The sequence below is a fragment of the Melospiza melodia genome, chromosome Z, assembly GCF_035770615.1.
Source record: "Melospiza melodia melodia isolate bMelMel2 chromosome Z, bMelMel2.pri, whole genome shotgun sequence".
In the NCBI taxonomy this organism is placed as follows: Eukaryota; Metazoa; Chordata; class Aves; order Passeriformes; family Passerellidae; genus Melospiza; species Melospiza melodia.
The window spans coordinates 27,602,496-27,626,751 of record NC_086226.1 but is presented as its reverse complement, the minus strand read 5'-3'; the positions used below and the strand labels follow the sequence as shown (position 1 = coordinate 27,626,751).

At 39.6% G+C, this 24,256-nt stretch overlaps 1 protein-coding gene across 2 annotated transcripts in view; it reads left to right on the top strand.

Annotated features, from left to right (window-relative positions):
- The window catches only part of MCC (MCC regulator of WNT signaling pathway), a 184,528-nt gene that overhangs the window by 125,589 nt on the left and 34,683 nt on the right, over window positions 1-24,256 (top strand). For both annotated transcript variants that reach the window (XM_063180405.1, XM_063180406.1), the window contains 5 exons: window positions 5,687-5,823; window positions 9,805-9,968; window positions 14,587-14,793; window positions 23,367-23,513; window positions 23,812-23,901. In XM_063180405.1, the coding sequence (XP_063036475.1) occupies window positions 5,687-5,823; window positions 9,805-9,968; window positions 14,587-14,793; window positions 23,367-23,513; window positions 23,812-23,901 (745 nt within the window). The remainder of the gene's footprint in view (window positions 1-5,686; window positions 5,824-9,804; window positions 9,969-14,586; window positions 14,794-23,366; window positions 23,514-23,811; window positions 23,902-24,256) is intronic.

The following is a 24,256-nucleotide window of genomic DNA, read 5'->3' as shown; positions in this document are numbered from 1 at the left end:
CTTTTTATTTCCTTTAATGATGGAAATAGCTTATTTTCTTTGGCAGGCCAATAATTTGGTGCCTGGGGAACAGGGGAGAAATATTCCTTCTGAAAATGGAAACTGAAGGGATTCCACAGGGTTTGTTAAGCCACGTGAAAGAAGGAAAACTGATACCTCCTGGTGTGGCTTTCTGTAAATCCACTCTGAGATCCACATGTGTCAGTCTTGAGGAGCTGTCCGTGCATCCCACAGAGCAAGGGTGGTGCAGTTGCTGTCCTTGCTGGAACAGCACTCCACCTTTGGCTCTGGGGACTGCTGAGTCTGGGAGCTGCAGCAGAACAGTCCTGAGTGGAGATGTTCTGGGAACACAGCGCTGCTGGGGCCTCAGCAGTTACACTTTCCTCTAAAAGAGGAGGATTTTGGTTTTGATTTGTCTCTTTGAAACTTGCAGGTAGTATTGAGGAGAGGCTTTACTTGTGCTGTGATGAAATTTGGGCTGTCTTTCTGGAACCAGAATTTACATTAATTACATAACAGATAAATGTTTCCCCAATGCTGACACAGTGACTCTCTTTTTCACATACCAGTTTTAGATTGTAAAAATAAACTAACCTGTAGCTTCATGTACCTCTACTCTATGACATTCCTTATAGTTCCTATACACAAAAATATTTTAGAAATAATTAGAAGAAACCAGTGCTTCATGGAGGGTATTTGACTATACTCTTTAAATTGTATTATATTTATTTGAATGTGAGCAGTGCCTCAGAATGTCGAACAGAAAGTAAGGAGACACCATGTTTAGATCTGAATAAGGTGTTACAACAGTTTGAGGAGGAGTGTTGGCAGGCTGTATAAGCGAGTTAATATTCTCCATTCTGAGAATTTTTTTCTCTATTTTTGGTGTGTGTTGGGGGTTTCTTGCTTTTGCACTGTCAGAGTTTAGAAGTGTAATGGCTTTTGCTCATGCAGTTTAGTAATGCCAGCTCTAGAATTATGGAGTGGTTTGGGTAGGAAGGACTTGTAAGACCATCTAGTTCCAACCTCTGCTATGGGCAGGGACACCTTCTACAAAACCAGGTGGCTCAGGGCTCTATCTAGCTTGGCTAGGAATGCTTTCAGGAATGGGGCAGCCACAGCTTTCCTGGGAGAAAGCTTAACTCACATGTCAATGCATGTGTCGCTTCCCAGGTGTGCCTGATATGCTGATACCAGTGGCAGTAATCTTACAGGAATATTTTTAGAAGTTTAGAGGATTTTTCTAGGTTTGCTAGCCATTTCTTGGGTCCAAATGTGTGGCCTCATGAATTTTTAGCTGCAGCTCTTGCTCTGCATTCTTCCAGCACTCCTTGAGGAAAATGAGTTCACTATGCTTGGGGGGAGCAAGCCAGCGTTCATCTGCAATTGTATCATCTCCCTACTGCTGATGCTCCAGACAGCCTAACTGGTTTGGAATCCGCCTTCCAAAAAGAGGTATTAAGGTGAAAAAAGTGTGTTCCAGCACTCAGATACTCAGGTGCAAGTAGACAAGCCTCCGTTGCCAAAGATCTCTGTCCTTTGACAAGGTGCATGCAATTTTATCTCAAAGTGTACAGCCTAGAAGATGGGAAAACCAGTCAAATGGATCTTCCCAGAGTCATATTGTAAATACTTGGACATAAAGGATGCACCCAGTTACTCTGAAAGATGAAAAGGATTTAGAAATTGTACAATAGAGTACTAAAATGTAATAATGTCTACATTTAAGGTGAAAATTTCTGACTTCAGAAGTTTTTCATATAGCCTCAGATTCATTCAAACTTGACTTTTTTTTCCTTAATAATTTCTTTGGCTGTCAAAATCAGCTGTAACTTCAGTGTGTGACTGACAGTTTTTCTTAGATGTCAAATTGAGGTTCAAGAAAAGGTAAAGAGAGATGTCTAATTGCTTTTAGTTCTAAACCAGTGGCTGTTTGGGTACATCTCTAAAAACAGCGAGCAAGTGTAAAATACCAGACAGAAATATACTCTGTTCAATGTTGGTGCCTGCCAAGAATTACTTGAAATAGTTGTCAAGAAGCTTATTATTAGTGTGAAATAATTTGTTCAGACTTACAGTTTTTATTCTGAGATAATTTAGAAAGTGTTGGAAGTTAATGGAAAAGAGGGGTAGTGTGAGAAACAACTGCTCACTTTGAAAATTTAAAAAGGCTTATTTAACCTTGAAAAAAAATACAGCTAAGGACTACATAAGGAAAAATTCACAGTGCTGGGAGCTGCCCTCGTGGATACCATGTGGTTAGTTCATCTTCAAGATGGATGCTCAGTCTTTTATATCCTGGGGGGTTGTATCAGCCCTGGCCCCTCCCAAAGTCTGTCAGTCAGCTCTTCTTTGCCATTTATCGGTGGAGACTGCTTTCTTGTAAATTGATTGGAGATCAGGTGTTGCCATCCTGCAGCCGCTAATCACCCAGCTTTTCCATTCCCAACTGCCCCGTGCAAGGGATGCGTGTGCACGCCTTGTTTTTACCTATCCTAAACAACCCAGGCTGTCTGATGGCAACAATACAGGAGGAGAAAAGGGAACTAATTATGGGGAGAACAGAGGACATCTAAACTACAATAACATAACTATACATCACTAAAGCTTTTCTTAATATTCAAACAATAGTAATTTCTTAATTGCGAGAGCCAGTCATCTCATTATCCATCTATAACAGTGGCAAAGAGACTACAGCTTCACAAGAAATAGCACATAGCGCTTACAGTCACATTTACACAGTGACCTGGAGGTCTAATTCTGGCTTCTAAATATGTGCTAGGTGGAACCATTTCAAAGGGCAACGTGGGTGTAATAATGTTGGCTTCAGTGCACAGTGCCCAGCTCCACCTGCCCTCAGTGATTAATTTCTGTGCTGTCTCAAGCGTGTCACAATTTGTTCACAATGAACTAGTTCAGAGGGACTAAATGAACTAGTTTAGAGGGACTAGTCAATCTTCGTGCTCATATACCTGTAGTATTTTCTATTGGAGGGTCTTAGAGGGTTTTAAAATTAGTTTTTTTAAATAAAATGATTGTTCAAAAACTGCTGATATCTGTAGTACAAACTATAGACTTTTTGCTTCTGTGTAGAAAACATGCACCTTGCCAGTGTTCTGTGGTGTGAAAGGATGCTGAAAAATGTGCAGTTTTGCTCACTGTTGGAACAAGTTTTTCTGAGTGTCTGTGCAGCACTCTGGTCCTTGGTTGCACCTAGTAGTGAAGAAAGCAATTGGTGCAGAAGTAACTGAAAACCACAGAGTTTTTTCTCTAATCCTCCGTGTTTAGAATGGCTTGATCTGGTCTTAATTGCCTCCAGCTTACCATGACATTCCAGCAAGTGGGACCATCAGGGCCCATAACAGAACAAATGCCTGCTTTTTACAACCAAGCTGTTGCTGATGGCAGCAATAAGGAAGTTGTAATGCCTCCAGTGGTGTGGCTGGAGTCCAATGGCTGGTCCTTGTCAGCTGTCGAGCACCTTGCATTTCCAGTGCCACTGGAGGACCCTTTCCTCTGTTTTGGAGAAAAGAAAGTCTCAAACACCATCTTGTGTTACTGCCAGCATCAGTTTTAATGGCAGAATTTATATTTGTGATGTATCACTGCCCTTGAATTCCCCCTTATTGCCCTCAGTCTGTTTTCAGTCTGTTCTCTGGGGGTGGAGCAGTGATTGACCTTGCTGCCACATTATCAGAAATGGATTTCTGATCTTTCTGGTCAGCTTTTAAAAGCATTAGTTCATTTAGAAACTGACTTCTGGCTTGAGTCATCAGAAGGGTGAGAGTCCTGCTGCATGATGTACTTTTCACTGTCCCAAGATCCTGAGGGGCATTAAACTGAAAAACCCAGTGCTATTACTAGCTAGATGAGGCTGTTGTATTTTAAACAGAAAAAATCTGTGCAAGATCCCAAAGAAGAGTGGTGAGAAATTATTTTTATTATGTGTGCAGTTGATTTAAGGCCAGAACTTTTTATCCATTTGAGAGGTAATTCGGGTTTTAAAAACATAAGACTAATTGTTTCATGAAAAATGAAACAAAATCAGTTACCTTCAGAGGAAAAATTACAACTGTTTGAGTGCTTGGTAATTGTTTTGTCTAAAGCTAATTACTAGTGACTTTTTTTGTGGCTAATAACAAACTGGTTCATGGAACATTAAATGACGCTTATGTGTCTTCATTACACTGTTTTAACTCCTGCTATTCATGACTAGGTTCTATCACTCTCTTAAACACGTGTTTCCTGGTACTTCCAAGACTATTCTTTGATGTAAATCTCGGTGTTTACCAGCTGACCTGCAATTTGTTTAGTAATTGTAGCCACTAAGTGCTTCTGCTAAAGTCTCACTTTCTTTGCCGTGAAGCAAATGTAAAAGAACATGGTAGAAATTGCATCTCACTACCTTGGGAAACCCTGCTTGGCAAGCAAGCTAGAAGTCCTTTTTTGGGTTTTATTGAGGTACATAAGTTCTCACCTCTGCAGCTCTGAGAGCAGACTTTACTTCTGTCATTGATACCTGCATGTATTGGCCATCTTGTCTGTTGTTTTGCCTGACAAATCGAGACACACCTCCAGGCTAAATCCTGCAAGAAACACTCATCACCGTGTAGCACACACACAACAGACCTAACATTATAGATACCCCTCCCAGATGCAGATCCCCAGATAGGTCTTTGCTGTTTCTCATTGTTTCCAAAGCCAGACGGTTCTATTCTCACACTTTTCTGCTGAATCTGCAGCAAAATTAATCTCTGCGTGTGATTTAGTGTGCTATAAAACGATGGCTGTTTCTTTTCTATCAGAGGGGGCCCTGCACCTGGATAAACTGGTGTTTTTCCAATGTTTAAAACAGATACTTTAATGTGAAAACAGTTGCTATGAAAGTTTAAAAAATAATAAATCTGAGTCAAATCAACAAATGGATCAAAAGAAAAAATGTTTACAAATGTTCTCAAGCAAAGCTATTATTCATTTACTTATCTTCTTTCCCAGTGCTTTGAACTCTTTGTGTGGAGATGGGAGAGAAAAGCCCTAATTTTTTAAGCTCATTAGCTTCAGCTAAAGTATTTTGTGTCCTCAATTATTTTAGTTGAACCAGCTTGACAAATAAACTAGGTAATTGAGTCTTTTTTTGCAGCAGCAGCAGTTCAGTGCAATGCTCACTTATCTGTTGCCCTCTCTTTTGGGAAGAGAAAATAAAAAAGCAACCTGTCTCCAAAAGCATTTTGATTCACATATGCAGGTACCTGCATGTGCATGATTACTTTGCACATGAGGTGGTGACATCGTTGGACTGAGAAAGAGACCAAAACCAGCTACTTCTAATCCACTTTGGGATCAAGGCCACTTGTGATTTGTGTAAATTATCAGCTGGGGAGTTATTTCAGAGCAGTCTATGTCCTTGCACACATCCTTGGTAGCATTCAGTTCCACTCATTGCTTTTTTCTCCAGTGGCCAGGAGAAATAATGAAGTTAGGAATAAAGAAAAGGAAACCGGGCGTGTGGGTGTTACAAGCATGGCACAGTGGCTTTGCAGTGGAGAGTTTAAAGTCATCTCTACTGACTGGGCAAAACACTTGTGTGAATTGGATCCTGTGGCTCAGCTTGTGGGTCTGAAATGACTGTCACGCAGATGCACTTTTCCTCAGAGAATTTAATTTTTCCTTTTGCTCTCTCTGCCAGGGAGGAGGATGAGTACTCAGAGCTGCGGTCAGAGCTGAGCCAAAGCCAGCAGGAGGTTAATGAAGACTCACGCAGCATGGACCAGAACTCTGTCTCAGTGCCAGAGAACCAGTCCACCATGGTCACTGCAGATGTGGGTGAGTTGTGTTCTTAGCAGAAGTGATGACTTCCCACAGCAGAAAGGTATCATAGCTTTTGAAATGCAAATCCAAGCATTTGATGAGGAAATGAATTAATGTAGGATGTGTTAATCACAATTGATGCTGAGCCTCTACATGACTGTGAACTTAGATGCAAAGTAATCTTTGTGCCTTGACTGTAGAATTTTAGAATCATTGCATTTTGAAAAAAATCTGTGACATCATTGAGTCCAACTATCAACCCAGCATCACCACCATGTTCACCATTAAATTTGTTGTCCTCAAGTGCCATACCCACATAGTTTTGAGCGCTTTCAGGCATGGTGATTCCACACACCTCCTAGGCAGTCTATTCCAACGCTTCATAACCCTGTCCATGAACACGTTTTTCCTGATAACCAATCTAAACCTCCCCTGGTGCAGCTTGAGGCTGTTTGCTCTGGTCTGGTCACTTGTTACCTGGGAAAAGAGTCTGACTCTCACCTGACTGCACCCTCCTCTCAGTTGCAGAGAGCAGTAAGGTCCCCCCTGAGCCTCCATTTCCCCAGAAGCAGACTATCTAGCAGAATTCTGGTGTAATCCTCACTATGACAGATTTCCAGAATTCTCTTCAGTATTCTGTTCCTGTTTCCTATACTATATTGTTTACATGTGCAAGACCTGCAACAGCATATTTGTATTTTCACATCTACAATTTGTACAAGCATTGATACAACAGTATTAATAATAATGTGACTGTGAAGTGTCTGATCTAGGAATTAAAAATATTTAATAGAGGTTTTTAAAGTTATAGAAAAGTTAATGTTTTACTTTGAAAAGCTAGTGCTTACTGTTGAGTTCCTATTTGAACAGATTCTGAGGGTTTTTTCAGCCTTAATTTTCTTCTTACCAAGGGAAAAAAAAAGAAACTTAATCACTTTTCAGGGTTTATTTTGTCTTCATGAAGTGAAGCTGAACCAGGCTTTGTGAATATAAACAGCAAGTTGTATAACTTTGTTATAACAATGAAAAACATGGCAGTAGAATGACATACAATGTAGATACCTAGAATATAATGGGGATGATGTTTCTGTCTCAAAAACCAACAAACAGATAGCTCTGGAGCCAGCCAAGGATTGTTGGTAATAATACACTCTGGGAAGGAACAGGATGTGGCTGGAGAAGGGAGCCGTGTGGAGGTACAGGCGCCACTTTAGAGACAAATGTGCTTCTTCAGCTCCAGGACATGAACACAACAAAGCACACAGCAAGCGCAGAGATGTAGCTGAGAAGGGGGCATATGCTGTAGAGGGGAATCCAGGTCACTTAAGACCCCAGAAGCCCTCCCAGCCATTTCTAGAAAGGTTTGAAAGAACAGATTGCCCATGATAACTAATTTGCATAGAAAGGGAGAACTTTACCTCCAGAGCAGGAAAAACTTACCTATAAGCAGGTCCACAAAGTCCAGAGTGCTTGCTTTACATGTGCAACCCAGCACTCTGAATGGCTGAATCATGCCAGAGCCAAGACTGGTGATCTTCTCTTTTTTCTTTTCCCTTCTTTTCCCTTCTTTTCCCTTCTTTTCCCTTCTTTTCCCTTCTTCTCCCTTCTTCTCTCTCCTTCTCTCTCCTTCTCTCTCCTTCTCTCTCCTTCTTGCTCCTTCTCTTCTTCTCTTACCATCTGCTCTTTCTCTCTCTTCCCTTTCCCACATCATCCAAAAACCACTGCCATGTGCTTGTATAATAGGTCAGGGCCTAACCTGACCCAGTTTCCATGCCAGGTGTGTATTTGTGAGTTTTTGTGGACCCTGTGACTTTCATCATTCCTTCGACCACAAGCATCTGCAAATCTTGTATGCTGCCTTTCCCTGAAGGGTAGGCTCACAGACAACAATGGACAAAGTAAGAACGTTATGTCTAGGGATTCCAGCATTTCTTCCATATTTTCCTTCTATCCATAGACTCTGTCTTTTTTGGATGTTGTTTCCATATTCCTGTGAAAATAAATTGCACACATACATATAGATACAGGAATATGTTTGATTTTAAATCCTTCTAGATATACGTATATAAGGATAAATAATCATGCTCTAATAACCCATGTGCATGACTTGCTTACTGCCCTGATAGAGCGACTGCCCTAATCAGTGACTTAGTAAAACCAGTAGTACCTCATGACACTCTGGTGCATGTGGATCTGCTGCTCTGTTCTACAGGCAATAAAACACCTAGAGGTAGAACTGTGAATGCTCTCCAGTATGTCTTGCAGAGCTTGTGATTTGGCTGTGCTGGTTTTTTGTCAGAAATGGGGTTCTCACACTGTAAAATACTTATTTTATGGGGGAAGTGTCACCATCAGAACAAATCCCAGCAGACAAGGTCTTGTGATGGTTGTTTAAATGTACAAGATGTTTATTACAGAAGATGTTATGGAAAAAAGCAAATTCAAGCAAACAAAACCCAAGGTTTTTACAAGTAAGCATCCTGCTTGCTATATCCTGCTTGTGAGTGAGTGATGGTATTATGAAGGACTTTTTTGGTATTACTATAATACATGGCTGATTGCTAATTAGGAATTAGTGAATGAGTTCCCAGAAAAAACTTGTATATGTTGCCCATTCAAATTTTTCTTGCAGTGCTATAACATCATTCTAAACTCTTCTTTTTGGTCAGGAGTAGGTTTGTATTTATGAGTGTTAGGCTGTGGAGTTAGGTTAATGATAATGAGTTTGCAGTTGTTTACTTTCTGTTTCTCCTATTCCTACATCCAGCAGCTCTCAATCCTCCCTTGCACAGGGAGGTTTCAAGACAGTCTGCAATAATCTGGTGACTCATGTCTGTTAAAAGTCGGACCCAGTTCAATGCCACACTGCTTTAGTGCCCTGCATGATCCACAGCTATGAGACTACCACAAAGGTCTAACCATGTGAAGCGCTTGCAGCAGCAGTACAGGAATCACAGCCTCCACTAAGAATGCCTGCTATGTTTTTAGTGGGATGGGGGAACTGTAGGTGTGCTGCTGCCTCATAGTGCCCCCCTTTTTGTGCTGTGCTGTGGGTAGCTACTGCAGACTCTGATCTAGCCAGCCAGAAATACTGACTGGTACATCCAGGAGACAGCACAAGGGTGAATTCTGCCATAGGTCTACCTTAGGATCTGCCACTGTCCATCACCAGAGGTGAACCTAAGAGAAATAAAAATAATTTATGGAGTGAGCTAGCAAGGTGCAAAGACCCACTTGTTTTCACATAAGTGGAGAATTCTACAGCGGTGGGCACTAGAAGAGATTTGCCTGAAGACGGGAAAGGAAGTAATTCTCTGTGATACTTTAAAATAGCATTGTTGTATAAGGTGGTAATATGGTTGTAGTATGAAACATAAACTGTGGTGTTATGATCCATGAATATTCAGCTGTTTTATTTGAAGGCGTAGCTGTTAAAATAAAACATAGGCTCTAAGGTGGTTGGTAGGGATCATTTCTGTAAACACCAGGATTTTTTAAAATCAGGCAATACCTAAGTACAACCACAAAAATTCCTCTGAAAAACATCAAGTCATAACATCCCTGAATGTACCAGACAGAAGAATCTTGTGTTTACAGAGATGAACATATGACTTCAATAAAATCAGGATAATAGACCTTGAATGGCCAAAAGAACAACTGAAAAACAATGTCACAGAATCTAAGCATGTAATATCTTGAAATGTTCTTCAGAAAAGAGGGAGTTCTGAAGAAAGAATGGACACTTCAGATAATCCGTGGGGTGAAGCAGTCACGTGTTGTTTGTCACATGAGAGGTAGCTCATGATTTCAGTTGATGTGATTATGGTATTTAAGCCTATCAGTTGTCAAGGAAAAAGTGGCAGAGTGCAAGGACATTCTCTGAACAGTATCAGTCCTGGCTGTTCTGCAGCAGACACTTCCTGATTAAGAGTTTGTTTTTTCAGTGAGTCACTAATTGTTGTGATGTTTGTTTTGTTTTGTCTTGCTTTCTTTTAGATAACTGTAGTGACTTGAATTCAGAACTGCAGAGAGTGCTGACAGGTCTGGAAAATGTTGTCTGTGGGAGGAAGAAAAGCAGCTGCAGTTTATCGGTGGCAGAAGTGGACAGGCACATTGAACAACTCACTACTGCCAGTGAACATTGTGATTTAGCTATTAAGGTAATGGTAACATTAGGCTCTAAAATGCAGCATGTTCATTGCCTGAGACACCTGATCACTTTTGTAATAATCATAATCACACTTTGCTTCCAAAGATGTTAAAAGTACTTCACAGGAGTCAACTCGAGTTCACAGTGTGAGTTTGTAAGTAGTAACACACCTGTTCTACACCTCCCAAGGTCCAGGAGGAGCTACTTTGGACCTCAGATCAGAAATGTATTTGTCCTATGCTCATTTCAAAGATAAGAGACATGAGGATACTCAACAGTTAATTTACTTTCTTAAGCAATTTTGCTTATTCAGCAAACAAGCTGTCACCTGCCCAAGGTCTTACAGGTAATCATTGACCAGTGACTGAAAACACACTGTGTATGTTTGTGGTTGGTTAAGTTGTGATTGGCTGCCTTAAAATATAAAGCTGTGCTGATTCCAGCCAGTACTGGGCTAATTTTTGCAGTAGCCAGGAGGGGGCATGGCCATGTTATCCTATATCCTTCATTTTCCAGGAAAAGGGGGAAAGGGGTCTCTTCCTGGTCATGTATTCTTGAGGGTGAGAGCTCATGTGCAAACTGCCCATTTCTTGTACAGTCCTTTATCAGTATATTTGCTCTTACTGTTAATTTTCTTACCTCATTGCTGTTTCCAGTAAATAGTTCTTATCTCAACCCTTGATCTTTGCCTTTTGTGCCTCTGATGTCCCTTTCTATCCCTCCACTGGAGTCTGGGAAATGGGTGAACAGGGCTGTAGTTTGGAGTTGTTTCAGTGGGAACACTAAATTGGGGAACACCATTCCCCAGAGCGCAGCAAAAGGTAATTTAACACTGGACATTGGTTGTGCATTAGTTCAAATGAGATAAATCAGTCTCAGGAACAAATAAGTCAAGTGATAGCTGTATGTTGTGAATGTAACCAAACAAGGACATGGATGTTTGCTGGCACATGTAACAAAAGGCACTGCAGTTCAGAACCTGAAAGCAAGAGAGCCACAGAGAATCTTCCTATACACAGGGGAAGACATGAACAAGCTTTTTGTGTCAGGTGGAAAGGTGTCAGTGACTCATTTATACAAGAAAAATTGTACTGACAGTTTGGTCTTGCAGTGAAGAAGTCTCTCACCTTTCTAGATGGCTTTGACAACCTTTGTAGTACTGCTGGGAAAAGTTCCTTCTCTCCCTGGTGGTGCCTGAAGAATATAACAAAATATAAAGCAATTAATGTTGAGTAATATTTTGAAGAATGTGTGTATGTTAGACTTCTGGTCTCTTGGCATCAGTATTAAAGCAGTTTATTTGAGTGTCTCAGAGGATTAGGATCAATACTTTGAATGTTGCCAAGTACTTTTTGGAGTTTTGGGATGAACTGTTTTCAGAGGTCACTATTTACCAAAAGAGAGACTGTGGATTATGGGAAATGGGTAGAGGTCAGCCTGTGTGAGGCCCACAGAGGTATCTGAAGTGAGATGTGTTTAACAAAGCAAAACCCACACATAAAAGCCCCTCTCCACCATTGCACCCCTGGCTGCAGGTCATTTCTGCTTTCCTGTTTCCTCAGAGAAAAAAATTGAGAGAATTTTTAAGTGAGTGGAATTGTGAATGGAAACCTGAAGTATTCTGACTACCTCTTGCCTTGGCTATTGGCTGTTTTCTTCACCAACAGACTAATGCATTTAAATGTTTTAAATCCTTTAGCTTTGGTGGTTAAATTTCACTGGGTTCCTTTTATTGCAGTTGCTGCTGAATTACTTTTTGCTTCTTTTATGCAAACTATGTCACCCTAGCTGTCTCAATTGTTTCTGCCCCACAGAAACTGAAAAGACCTTGAAATTAAATTTATCAGATTGTCTTACTCACTTATCAGTTACAAAAGCATACTTTAAGAAAAGAATTTAAGAAAATTTCCACAGAATAGTCTGGTTAATGCTTTGTTTATTTTGGAGTTCACATCAGTAACAGATACCTAACCGCTAAAATTTTGCTGATTGAAAAAGCTGTAAATATTTCCAAGGATGAAACATTTAGAATGTGAGAACAGCTGTACTGTGTTGGACCAAAAGTCCATATGGATTACCTAGTGGCAGATGCTAATGGAAAGACATTAAAAATTACATGCATACTATGTTGTTTTCCTTCCTTTAGAGATGCTTCCAGCATAGTGGGTCAGTAGGAACTTGAACCAAAGATGATGTCTTTGTGTTTAATTGTAATGGATGAAATTTTCTTCTTTCTTTCTGTCTACTGTGTTTTTGGACCTGTCTAAATTCTTGGCCTCCATAAATTCTGTTAGGAATAAATTCTGCCATTGAGTTACACCATGGGAAGAAGTACTGCTTTAATGTCTTTTAAACCTGATACTTGCTGATTTAATCTGATATCTCATCTGTAACACAACACTTCTTGTAAAGAAAATAAGGCAGAGAGCACTGATGGCAGTGGCAGCAACAAGACTGGAATTACCATGATATGACATCCTGCTGCCCTGTGCTCAGAACATGACATTGTAATTCAATCTCATACTCCGTGAAATTATACCTGAATTGTCTGCTGTGCAGCAACACACCAGATAAAACTGCTCTGTAATGCTGCTTTGAAGAAAACTAATCAGCATTATTTTACATAGCTATATCTGTGTGGAGTGTTTATGTTTTATTTTCCGTGGAGGACAGTTGGTAGCATATTGGACACCAGAGAGATGTAGTGGTCTAGGAAGGGGAGGGGTTGGGAAAATAGCAACACTGGAGCATGGGGAATGGGGAAGAAGGAGTCAGCAGCAGAACTACACATTAGAGAGGTGAAAAAACAGCAGGGGAACTGCGAGGGTGGTGTGGGGTAAGAAGAGAGAGGACAAAACAGCAACAAAGAGGCACTGTTTAAATAAAGCTGGCATCATCAAAAGAGGATACTCCTGCCATTACAGAGCTTCTCTTTACATTGTGAGATTAACCACCCTGTGCTTATTCAGATCTTGAACTCATCCTCATGCTGTGTTGAAATAATTTACCTGGTTATAATTTGAGACCTATGGGTCCAAGTGAAGCTAATACAAGGGAGACTTGCAGCTTCTTTCACCTCACAGGGATGTTGCAAGCCTTTGCTTTTTCAGAAAAGTAATTTCAATTTCCTGTAAGCAGAATTACAGTGTAGATACTCTGATACTCTGTCAATAGAGTTTCATAATTGTGACTCTAAAATGTATTGCACTTTTATGTAAGAGAGACATGAAATACAATTCAAAAGGATAAACTGAAGAAATAATAAAATTCCATTGATACCTCAAAGTCAGACAATGCTGAAAACACTGGTAAGATTTATTGCAGGGAGAAAAAAGTGTCTCCAGCTAGGCTTATTATTTTCAGTTGTAGTCTAGGCTTATTATTTTCAGTTGTAGTCTAGTTGGCTCTTTTGGTCCCTCCCAATTTAAAGAAGTAAACAAAGCAGTAAATATTCAGTAATATATAGAATCATAGATTCCTAGAATATGCTGAATTGGAAGGGACAGTTCAGGATATAAATGTTCTTTTGAATTAAGCAACTAAATAGAATATTGTTAACCTTGGTGCATCAGTTATCTTCCATATTAGATGTAAAAGTATAGGCTTTAGCTATAACTTGTTTTTGGATTAGCCAATTAAATGAAACTGTCTGCATTACCAGTGATGTCATATATTCTTTTATTTTCCACGTTTCTTCCCATCATTTCAACGCACACTGTTTTCAGGGAGATTAAAAGCTTATGGACAACATTTGGAGTGGTTTTGCTGGTTGCAGATATCTTCCATAGTTAGACATGGAGCTCAGGCACAGCGCACACTGTTACGCTGTGTTTCAGCATGTTAGTGGCCAGCCTGACAGTCAGTTCAGTCATGGCAGTGTTCCCTTGCTTTTGGTGGGTGCTCGTAGTTCAGTTTTGCCCACTGGAATTTTGTGAAATGTCCCTTGAACTGAGCAGTGTCTACACAGCTCTGAGCACAGAGGTGGGGCAGGAAGTGCTGGATACCATTGTGTCCCACAGAAACCCAGCCTTTTTTAGATACTAGAAAGGCTGTAACATCCTCTGTAAGACTAGTCAAGGCCAGAGTTCTTCCTTTCATTTCGCTGTCACCTCAAAGAAAGAACATACTCAGGGACATGTGAACTAAGAACCCTCTTTTAATCCTCTCCCAGTCTTTTTATTGCCCTTTTGTGGCATTGGTCTAGCAATAAATAAGGCCCCATGCCATGCACATTCACTGACTACTCATTTCTGCCTGTTACTCAGCAGGGAAACAATAAGTACAGCACTCACCCATGACAAGGAGTTATTGATTTGTTCTAAAATATTCTGAGATTAAACTACCAGGATTGCTGTCATTCACAGGTGACATGTTTTATTTGCATGTATTTGTCTGCTTTGGTGTTTGTCAGTATGAAATGTTTTAATGAAATGGTCAAACTGTCAAAGAAAATAAGTAATGATTTGGTTTGATTTTACTTAGCAAACAAAAGAAGCAGACTAATGGTGTTGAGAGGCTGGGGGTGTATGTATGAGTGTGTAGAGTTGCCTGTTAACACTCAATCTGCCCATTAATCCTGTTCAGTTGTCTTTGGCCCTTTCTGTTTGTTAATGACTGTGTTTTTGCAGACTGTGGAGGAGATTGAGGGAGTGCTGGGACGTGACCTTTATCCAAACCTTTCTGAGGAGAGGTCTCGGTGGGAGAAGGAGCTGGCTGGCCTGCGGGAAGAGAATGAGAGCCTCACAGCCATGTTGTGCAGCAAAGAGGAGGAGCTCAACAGGACCAAGGCCACCATGAACGCTGTCCGTGAGGAGAGAGACAGGCTGCGTAGAAGGGTATGGCTGCTGTACAGATGACACTTTCTTCTTCCTCCAGCCTGTGTGGTTTTGTCACCAGAACAGGCCTATCTTTAATCTCACTTCCTGTGCTCATTGTAGGGCTTTTTGCTTTCAAAGCTTGGCTGTACAAATGACGAAACTAGGACAGAACTGAACATAATTGAAAAAGAGTTTGTGAAAAACAGCCAGCGTGCAAAAACAGCCTGATTTCAGAAATCAGAAAAACTGATAATCATCTTAAAGGAAGCATATGTAACTCTGATATAGAGAAAGCAGATGTTCACCTAGTGAATTTTCCTGTGAGGCTATTTTTTCCTGTAAACAACAAATATTTCTTTGTTTTTGATGGAAATTCAATTTGTGATTAGGAGAAACAAAAAGAGCAGGACTCCTGTCAGTGGGCAGTAATTCTCATACTGAACAATGAGTAGTTCCAGCCATGTCCTACTTCCCTGTCTACATTTTATGATGCTTTAAGGTCAGATAAAGGCTTTGTGCTTTGTGTGGTGTCCAAAGTGAGAAAAAAAAAGGGGGGGGAAAGATTCTTCACAAAAAATATGAAAGATCCAAGAGAATGTGACCTCAATCTCAGTTACTTTTAAAATTTGTTAACTTTGTACCTGGTAAATTTGCAGAGTTTTGTTTAGATAGAAGTTTTTTTATTTTTAAAACAGGCAGTTTCAAGTTTGTGTTCAGTCTAAGTGACAATTCAGACCACCACATCATGGTAAACTATTGCAAGTATTAGTCTTTACCCGTTGCCACCAGATTAGCTTTTTTTGCTGTTCTAAACTAACATTGCTCTGCAGTGACTGTGCCATTATCGCATGAGCTACATCGTGTGAGATTTGCAATCTTGAGGTATGAAGACTCAAATTACCTTTTCAAAACTCCCTGTCCTCTCCTAACGCTAAAAAGTCAGGTGTGATGAGGCAAGAATAGTAATCTCGAATCCTATAAAGCAAGATCACTTCAACTTTTCCATTGTAAATTTTTGTCTTATTATATACCATGGGTTGTTTTCAGTCCTGAAATTTTTGAACTGATAATGACAATTTTTTTTTTACTGGAGGCAATACTACCCCTTGAGCTACAGAAGTCGCATTTATGGACTGGCTGGGTTCTTGCCAAACTGAGGAGGTGGACATCAGCACAAGCAGGCAGAGAGTTGAAGTGTGTACTTGAGAAATTTGCTTACACAAATGCAATTATTGACACTCCAGGTGACACAGATCAATACTGAGATATCAAACCAGAGAAAGATAGGTGGCCTTGAGTACACAAAGAGATTCCTGTTTTGAGAAGTACAGCATGCAAGTTAAAGGGCTTAAAAGAATGGTAACAAGAATTAATGCTGACATCTAGGAGCTCCTCAGTTGAGAAACAGAAAAGGGGAAGGAATTGGTGTTGTACTCTTAGGGATCAGCATGGCTGAGCCATAGTAGCAAATTGAGTCCTATGAGGTACCAGAGAAGTTATTTTCACTAGGGCTTGGAAAAACTGTATAAAAAGTGGTGAGATCTGATCTGGAATGTTATAAGTCATTTTTATCTCTTAAAAGTGCAGTTTAAATTGGCAAAAAATTATGTAGACAATGGTCAAAGAAATGATTGTTGTCTGTAGAGTAGGGACTTGTCCTGTTCAGCATGGTAAAACAAATTCTTAATTTGTTTTCTCTTTACAAATGCTAGAGAAAGAAAATAAAAATGGGAGCAACAGCTCTCTAAACTCAGGGACAACTGAGTTTAGAAACTGGAGCAAGAACAGAATAACACAAAACACTTGTGGCTGTATGAGGCCAGAAGCTGGACTGTGTGGTGTCCAAGACACAGGAAGATTGTGGTTCTGAAGAAACAGTAAGGAGTGCTACTTTCTAAATGGAACTTCAAAATATTAAAGTTATCTTTGTATAATTAAATGCATAGCTATGCAAGGATACCTGTTAAAACCAGAATCATTGCATCAGGATCGTATCCAAAGGAAAGCAGAAAAAGCCAAGCTAACACAGCTGCATTAATTCTAGAGCCAGCCTTAGCATCTTTTCACAATTCTGCTATGTTTTGTCTGGCTGCCAGCAGTTCCAGTTCTCTATTCTGGAAGTATCTCTGATGGAAGCAGAATTAAGGTCATCAGCTTGTTTCAGTTGTTTGTAACTACAGAGGACTTTACTGAAATCTGGTAATTAATATAATCCTTATAATGCAGAACAACTGATTTATTACCCCCACCAGAGAAGTTAATTTGTGACATATGACCCTGTCTGCATACCATGTAATTGTTGCACTGGAGACCATATTTGCATTTTTAATGTAGCTTCATGTCCATAGTGGCAACAAAAAAATGTTTTCTTTGACCTATGAAATATTTTCTATGTGCCACCTGAACTCAAAAGTCATTTCAAATTATTTCCCTGGAGAGTGGGAAAGGAGATCCAACTAAAATTTAGTTATTGCCCTTCTCAAATTAAATTGGGTGAAGTGAACAAGCTTGAAGTTGACCAGATCAATAGGTCTGTTCCTTCAGACCAATGCATGCAATCAAGCAGAGTGCTTTCAATACATTTTTCTCAGGCTTGTTGGAAATTTAATTTAATTTACTGCGCTCAGTTAACAGATTGAGCTGCTCTCTGGAACAGTAGCTAAGAAACAACATACATTCAGAGTTTGTTTCTCACAAGTCATTAGCAAGTGAGGTAATTGCTTACTTCTGTAGGTTGTCTGCAGTGTAACAGCTAATTTCATCATGCAGAGGTTTATTTTACCTCTGCATTATTTTGTTGCATTAAAAATAAAATCTATTTAGATCCAGGCTGGTCAGAGCCCTAGAAACTGCTTAAACATAGCTGACCATAATCCTGAATCCAGTAATACAGATAAGATGGTGGGGAACTTCTGTACCAGTCTGTGGGATGATTATTTTTACATGAGAATAAGGCTGTAATCAGGTCAGCACTATTTACAACTGCTACACAGAGTAACAGGCTTAAGTAGTAGAAGAAAAAGTAATATTTCTGTTCTTACACAAAAGCCCTTGTGTTCAGCAGGGGATTCAGATGAGCAGCAGTGAAGCAGCATATAAACTCCATCCTGAGAGTAAAGTAAAAATTGTGGGTTTTAATTACTGCCCATAAAAGTTGTCAGATAAGTGGTACCTCAGCACAGTCTTAAGGAGTTGTTTGGCATAAAAGGCAGTGGGTGTGGGCAGCATTCAGGCTTCCCTGAGGGTTTTCTGAAGAACTAAGTCTGAAATGAAACGGCAGTTCCAGCTCTAGAAGTCTGTTAAATTTGTTCTGCATGAGCCATATGTCAGCTTGTTCAGTTAATCCCATGCTTCTGCTTGTGAAGGTTTTTCTGTACCTTCTCCAAACTCAGCTGAAATCACCAAACTGACCAGAATAAAATCACTTCATTAGCTGTCTTCAGCTAAGACCCTAATGAAAACATAGTCTGTGGAGTAGTAGAAAATTAGCATTTTATGTGTGATGCCATCAGCTGCCCACATTCCCCACTCCAGAGAACTTTGATTTTAGCAGAGGGCTCTCCTAAAATATGTGGTTCTTGTGAACAGTTGAAACCTACCCATGCCACAGCAGGACTCAGATCCTTGGCATTGCAGGTGTTCTTGGGCCCATATTGTTCTCAGATAACACAAAGCTGGCAGGATCTGCTGGACTCTGTTTTGTAGTCATTCCTGTTGGGATCAGAAGGTATTGTACCAGATTGCAGGAGAACACTGATACATTATGGGCCCTTAGAGATTATTATCTGCTTGCACAGCTTAAAGTGACCCTGGAGCTATTCTGTCTCCTTTGTCTGTTGGTGAGCACCAGAAACCTGAGGTAGCAGCCCAAAGCTATTACCATTCTCTGTATCCTTCACTTGCATGGTATTTGCTTATGCAGTAGTATCTCCTCTTGGGTGTCAACAAAGTAGAGTTTTATTTCTGATTCCAAACTTACAAGCAAATACTCAGTGTTTAATTGACCTTATAGAAACCAGGAAAGATTTCTTTACCATACTCAGTTGATCCCACAAGACAATACATAGGAGCTCAGCAAACTTTGTTTGCTCTGGTGCTCATGATATAGGAAAGGCAGAAAATTATCTGGCTGAAAATGATCAACACTACGACTAAATGAAAGGCAAGGCATTTTTTTGGCTGGGAAAGACCCTCAGAGCAGCTCAAATTGTTACACTGGTGTTTGATTTGGCATCTTCTCCTCCACAGATCTGCAGTATGCATGAATAAATTAGAAAGTGGGAGAAGTTCACTCCCTGTGGGTTGTTGTACTTCGTCTTCCTCCTCTGTTATAACAGGGGAAAGGAAATGAAGCAGCATTAAAATGCTGAGAGGGGAAGGAGCTGTTACTTGAAGGGTTCAAAGGTACTGTATGATGAAACAGGTCACAAGTAGGGTAGAGGGAAAAGAATCACAGGCATGTCTCTCATTTGAAACTGGTTTAGAAACAAAAGCAGCAGGTGTCCTTTGAATGTGGAAATCAGTGACAGAAACAGGCAGTTCGTAGCTGTAGTGTTTTATTTGGGATATGTTAATGAATCATGTAGTTGTCACTATGCATGTGCAAAATAAAAAGACTAAAAACGTGCTTCTCAGAGTCATGGTTACAAATAATGAGAATATTCCAATGAAATATTTTTCTGTAGCCCATGATGCATTTGAACAAACATGTCTGTGATGCCTGTTAATAGCTTATCAGGTCTTTCATAAATTGAACATTGCTATAGTGTGTCAGCCCCTTTTGTCTTCTACTCCTGGTTTCTTTTTATTTCGTTCTTTAGGTGATCAGAAATTACCTTTAATTTTTCAGTATTTCCTATTCCAATTCTCAGCATTCAAAGGAAAAAAATTAAAAATGCAGTTCAACAGTTGGTTCAATTGCATAACATCAAATATTAATAAGTGACATTTTGAGTTACTTTTGTTCATATTAATAACTTGAGAACATCTGTTTGCACATGACCTTTCTTTTGTATCTAGGCTGTCCATTGCTCTGAAACCTAATGGTTCTGATGCCTTGTGTCTCACCTAATGCACCCGCTCTTTCCAGGGTTACAGCACTTCTTTACTTCTGTAATTTCTTGGACTTCCTTCAGTCATTTGGAAGATCTTTCCCTATATTTTTTTCTGGATTTAACAGACATTTCCCTGGATTTCTCCTTTTTACCTTCATTCTCAACTCCTTTTTTTTTTCTGACCACATAGTAAGATCTGCTTGCCAGATAGTTTCCACCTCATTGTAGTGCTTCAGGAGTTTATGGCAATTTTTATACCCTTCTGCATATTTCTGTTTTTAAACTAGTGTGATGCAAGGACTCAAGAAATTTTTCTTTAAATCCTTCCTGGTTATCCCTCTTCCCAAACTCAGATATCCACACTTTCCCTGTCTTAAAATGTAACTTTTTTGGGTTTGTTTCTATACTTGTCTTTACCCATTGCATTTTGCCAATTTTGTCATCAATTTCCTGTAAGATATTCCCTTCCTCTCTCTCCCATTTCCAAGTGTTTATTGTGTCTCATGTGCAGTACTGCAGTTTACTTTCATTCTATGCATTAATCTTCAGAATCATTTATATTACATTGGTAATGATGCTAAAGACTTGACACAGGGAGTCAGACAATTTTTAATCTTGCTTTTAAAACCAGTCCTTTCATAACCTGTGCATTCACCAAACTCTGGTTTTGGTTTGGGGTATTTTTTCCCATCTTTGGTAATTCTTTATTTTTTCTGTAGAATAGCTACCAGTGTGGAAAAGTACTTTCTGAAAAGATGCTGCATACTCATCTATTTAAAATGCAGTTTTTGGTGACCAGAAATAGTTACCTAATATGTCTCTGGGCAGTGTGGTAGATGGGCAGCCCAGCTGTGAGATGCTTGCTGAATGTGTGAATTGTGAGATGCGTGATTTTACCAGTCAGACAAACTCACCCTGTTATCCTGCTCAGAATTAGCATCCAGTACTCAGTGTTGCTAAAATTAATGCAGTTATTTATAGCAGTCAGTTCAGCATGTAATTTCATAAATGAAGGCCTGACTTAGTAAATACACCAAGAATGACAGATAAGCAGGCAGCTACTTTTCGTGGCTGCTTCTATGATACAATATTAAGGCAGTGAGTTGCACAGATTAATAAACTGTGTTGTGCTCTGAGTTTTCTTCTAGAAGTGCTTTCCTAAGCAAAGCTTTACCTTACTACAATCTTAGCTGTGATAATTTCTCTTTCTGTTGCCAGTGTTGTTTTACAGATTTGTATGAATAATTAGCTTTGTAAACCTAGCCAATAGTTACTTCACAGTAAGAAAACACAGAATAAAGGAAACCTATCTGCATTAAAGGTTTGTGTGATACAGGACTGGCTTCTGAGAATAGGTGAATATTTTAGCAATTTTTAAGCTGGACATGGAGGCTGTGATTTTATTTTATAAAGAATATATCCAAACAGTCTTCCTGTTTGTTTGCTTTTATACAGTGCTGTAACTTCAGCACTTGGAGAATTTAATCTGGAACAGCCTGGTTGAGAGAAATAGTAATAAATGTCAATTACTTGATGAAGTTTTTGGGTTGCTGTTTTTGTTTTCTCAGTGTCAATGCCACAGTACAAATCCTGTCTGCATTGTTTGCTCCACATCTGCAAGCAAAAATATGCATGCATGGTTTTTTTCAAGTTTATGCATATCAACAGGCTGAAATTATTGGTTTGCACCAATAGAGCATTTTTTTCCTTAAAGTTTGCATTCTACCCATGTTTGCAGCTAAATATGTTTGTATGAGCAAAGGATGCCTTAGCTGCAAATATGTAGAAGACACGAGCTATGGATGTCCACTTCATACACTTTTCTCAGTAAACTTCATGAGATAATTGCATTTATGATACATAATTCTGGGTCAAGCACCCATATAATTTTTCAGCAAGTTACTTTTAACATTGGGGGATTTGATTTGAGGTTTTGTGTACTTTAGTAGTTTGAAATCATTTTGTTCAAGGTGTAGAGCTCCTCCACAACTGAACAGGGAACTCAAAACTGCAGTGTGACTTCATGTGTTTTTATTATTGCCACCTATGGCGTTTTAAAAATACCATGTTATGTAAAGCACACAGACTGGTTTTTTTGGTTTTTTGTAATTTGTAATTACCTAAAAATTCTTTTGACACTAAGTGTGCGGGCACTCTTCCTTCAGTTTGCATACAACAGAGTGGAGAGAGGCAGGGATACTCTTCAGGAAATAGGAGCAGACTGTAGAAGATTGTAGGAGGCATGAAATACTGCCTTGATGACTGGAGAGCATTCCAACTTGAACTCTTTCCTCTCTGCAGTGGGTTGAAGCATCTGTTGTACAGAGAACATGACTGCTGCTGCTGCTTCAAGCAGAGATTGATTAACACTGTCCATATGCACCGACACCTAAGAAAGTCTAAGCTTTGATGCAACTTTAAATCTGGGGGTTTTTGACTAAGGGATTTCAACTTTCTTAGTCTTTGTATAAATGTATTTAGTATAAAATCCTACCTTTCTTTAGACAGTTTGAATCACAATTGCATTTCATGCTTCATACAAGGGGAGATATCAAATGGGCTTCACTTTACTTGGCTGGACTTCTAATAAAATTTCACAATTTCAGTTTTGTAGAGGGACTGTTCCAACAAAGTCACATAGAAACCTGTGTATTTAAGGACAACTGTGTTTAGGGGAATTGCCTCTTTAGATGATTTCCTTCACGTTCTCTCATCTCACACTCTGTTTGAGATCTGTGGGAAAAATGAGCTCTGTCATTTCACCTTGTGTCATAGCTGTTGTGTTAAGCAGACCATTTATTCCTTGTCTATTAAGAATTATTCCAAGGTAAACACTATAATCTTTAGCACAGCTACAGTTTGGCTCCAGCAGACCTTTCTTTTTTTTTTAACCTTTAAACTGAAAATCTCTTGACATCAGTTCTGCAAGTATTTGGTGTGTTATGAAGACCATGCAGTGTTTGCAGGGTATGTTTACAGAGAGCTTTTGCAAACTGTTGGTTGAGTACTTTACTGGTATTTTTTTTTTTTTGTCTATACATTACTCACTAAATGGTAGTTTTAGTTGACTGTAGTTTTCAAAGCATGATTAATGTTTGAATTTCTTTAACCTTTAAATATGACCAAGTCATCATGTGATTTATTTATGTCAAGAGTTTTTTTCAGCACTGGAGTTTTCCATTTACAGGAGGATTATAATTTGATTTGTTTAGCCATCATCATCTTAGACTGGAGCTTTAGCTTTACACAAAGAGAATAATTTCTATACCTATAGTACAGCTGAAACTTTGAGTACTTATTCTACAGTATTCTGCATATTTCCACATTGCACATATTTTAAAAAACTGATAGCAGTGGGATTTAAAAATAACCTCCACTCATCTGCTCCCCATGTGAAAACGTAGCAACCACCACCGTACAAAAATGTAACTTCTGTACTGAGGCTGGAAGCAGTTAGACTTGGCTAGACAATGAGAAAATCTCCAGACTGTTTAAACCATAAAAGAGGAAAAATCAGAATGTTATGTTTTGTTGCAGGTTCGGGAGCTGCAGACTCGTTTGCAGAGTGTGCAAGCCACGGGCCCGTCCAGCCCGAGCCGCCTGACTCCTGCCAACCGCCCCGTCAACCCCAGCACAGGAGAGCTGAGCACCAGCAGCAGCAGCAACGACATTCCCATCGCCAAGGTGGGGTTTGTGTGTTTGTAACCCTTCTCCTGACCTGGAAAAAGCAGGCTTCATTTTGTGCCATGCAAGCATGGGATTAGCTGGGAGATGTTTAGGGGAGTCCTGAGAAGGTCCGTGAACTTGAGCCATGGAGAGGAATTAAACATTATTGATTGTAGTTCTCCCAGTTACAACTCAGGGCTCAGTTCTCTAGCAGTTTGCTTCAGCTTTGCAAGTATAACTAGAGAATAGTTGAGGTTAGTGTGATCTTTATGGAGTGTGGGCTGCTGTGTAACCTGTGTAGCATTCTGACTTGCAGATTGCTGAAAGAGTGAAGTTGTCAAAGACAAGATCAGAGTCTTCATCATCTGATAGACCTGTCTTAGGATCAGAAATCAGCAGCATAGGGGTAAGAACTAAGAACTGTGTTCTTGCATGATCCATGTTCCAATAAAAGCATTGTTTTCTAAATAAAATTATTAATGTGGACTATCTGAAAACACTTTAAAAGCTAGTTTGAGCAAAATACATCAACAAAGAATATTTCACCCAGTATTAAGATCTCATTTTCTGAAAACAAGTGGCTAGAAGTCATTCTCATGAGTGAATTCAAGAGGAAAATTTTGAAGTCAGTTCCACCAAAATGTTTTTCAGGAAGACTCTTCAATTTCATTTCACAGCTTTCAACAGTGTACTGGATTCTGCTTTTGAAATGCCAGTGTAAATCAATAACGCTGTTGTTACTGTGTGTTAATATTTCTTTT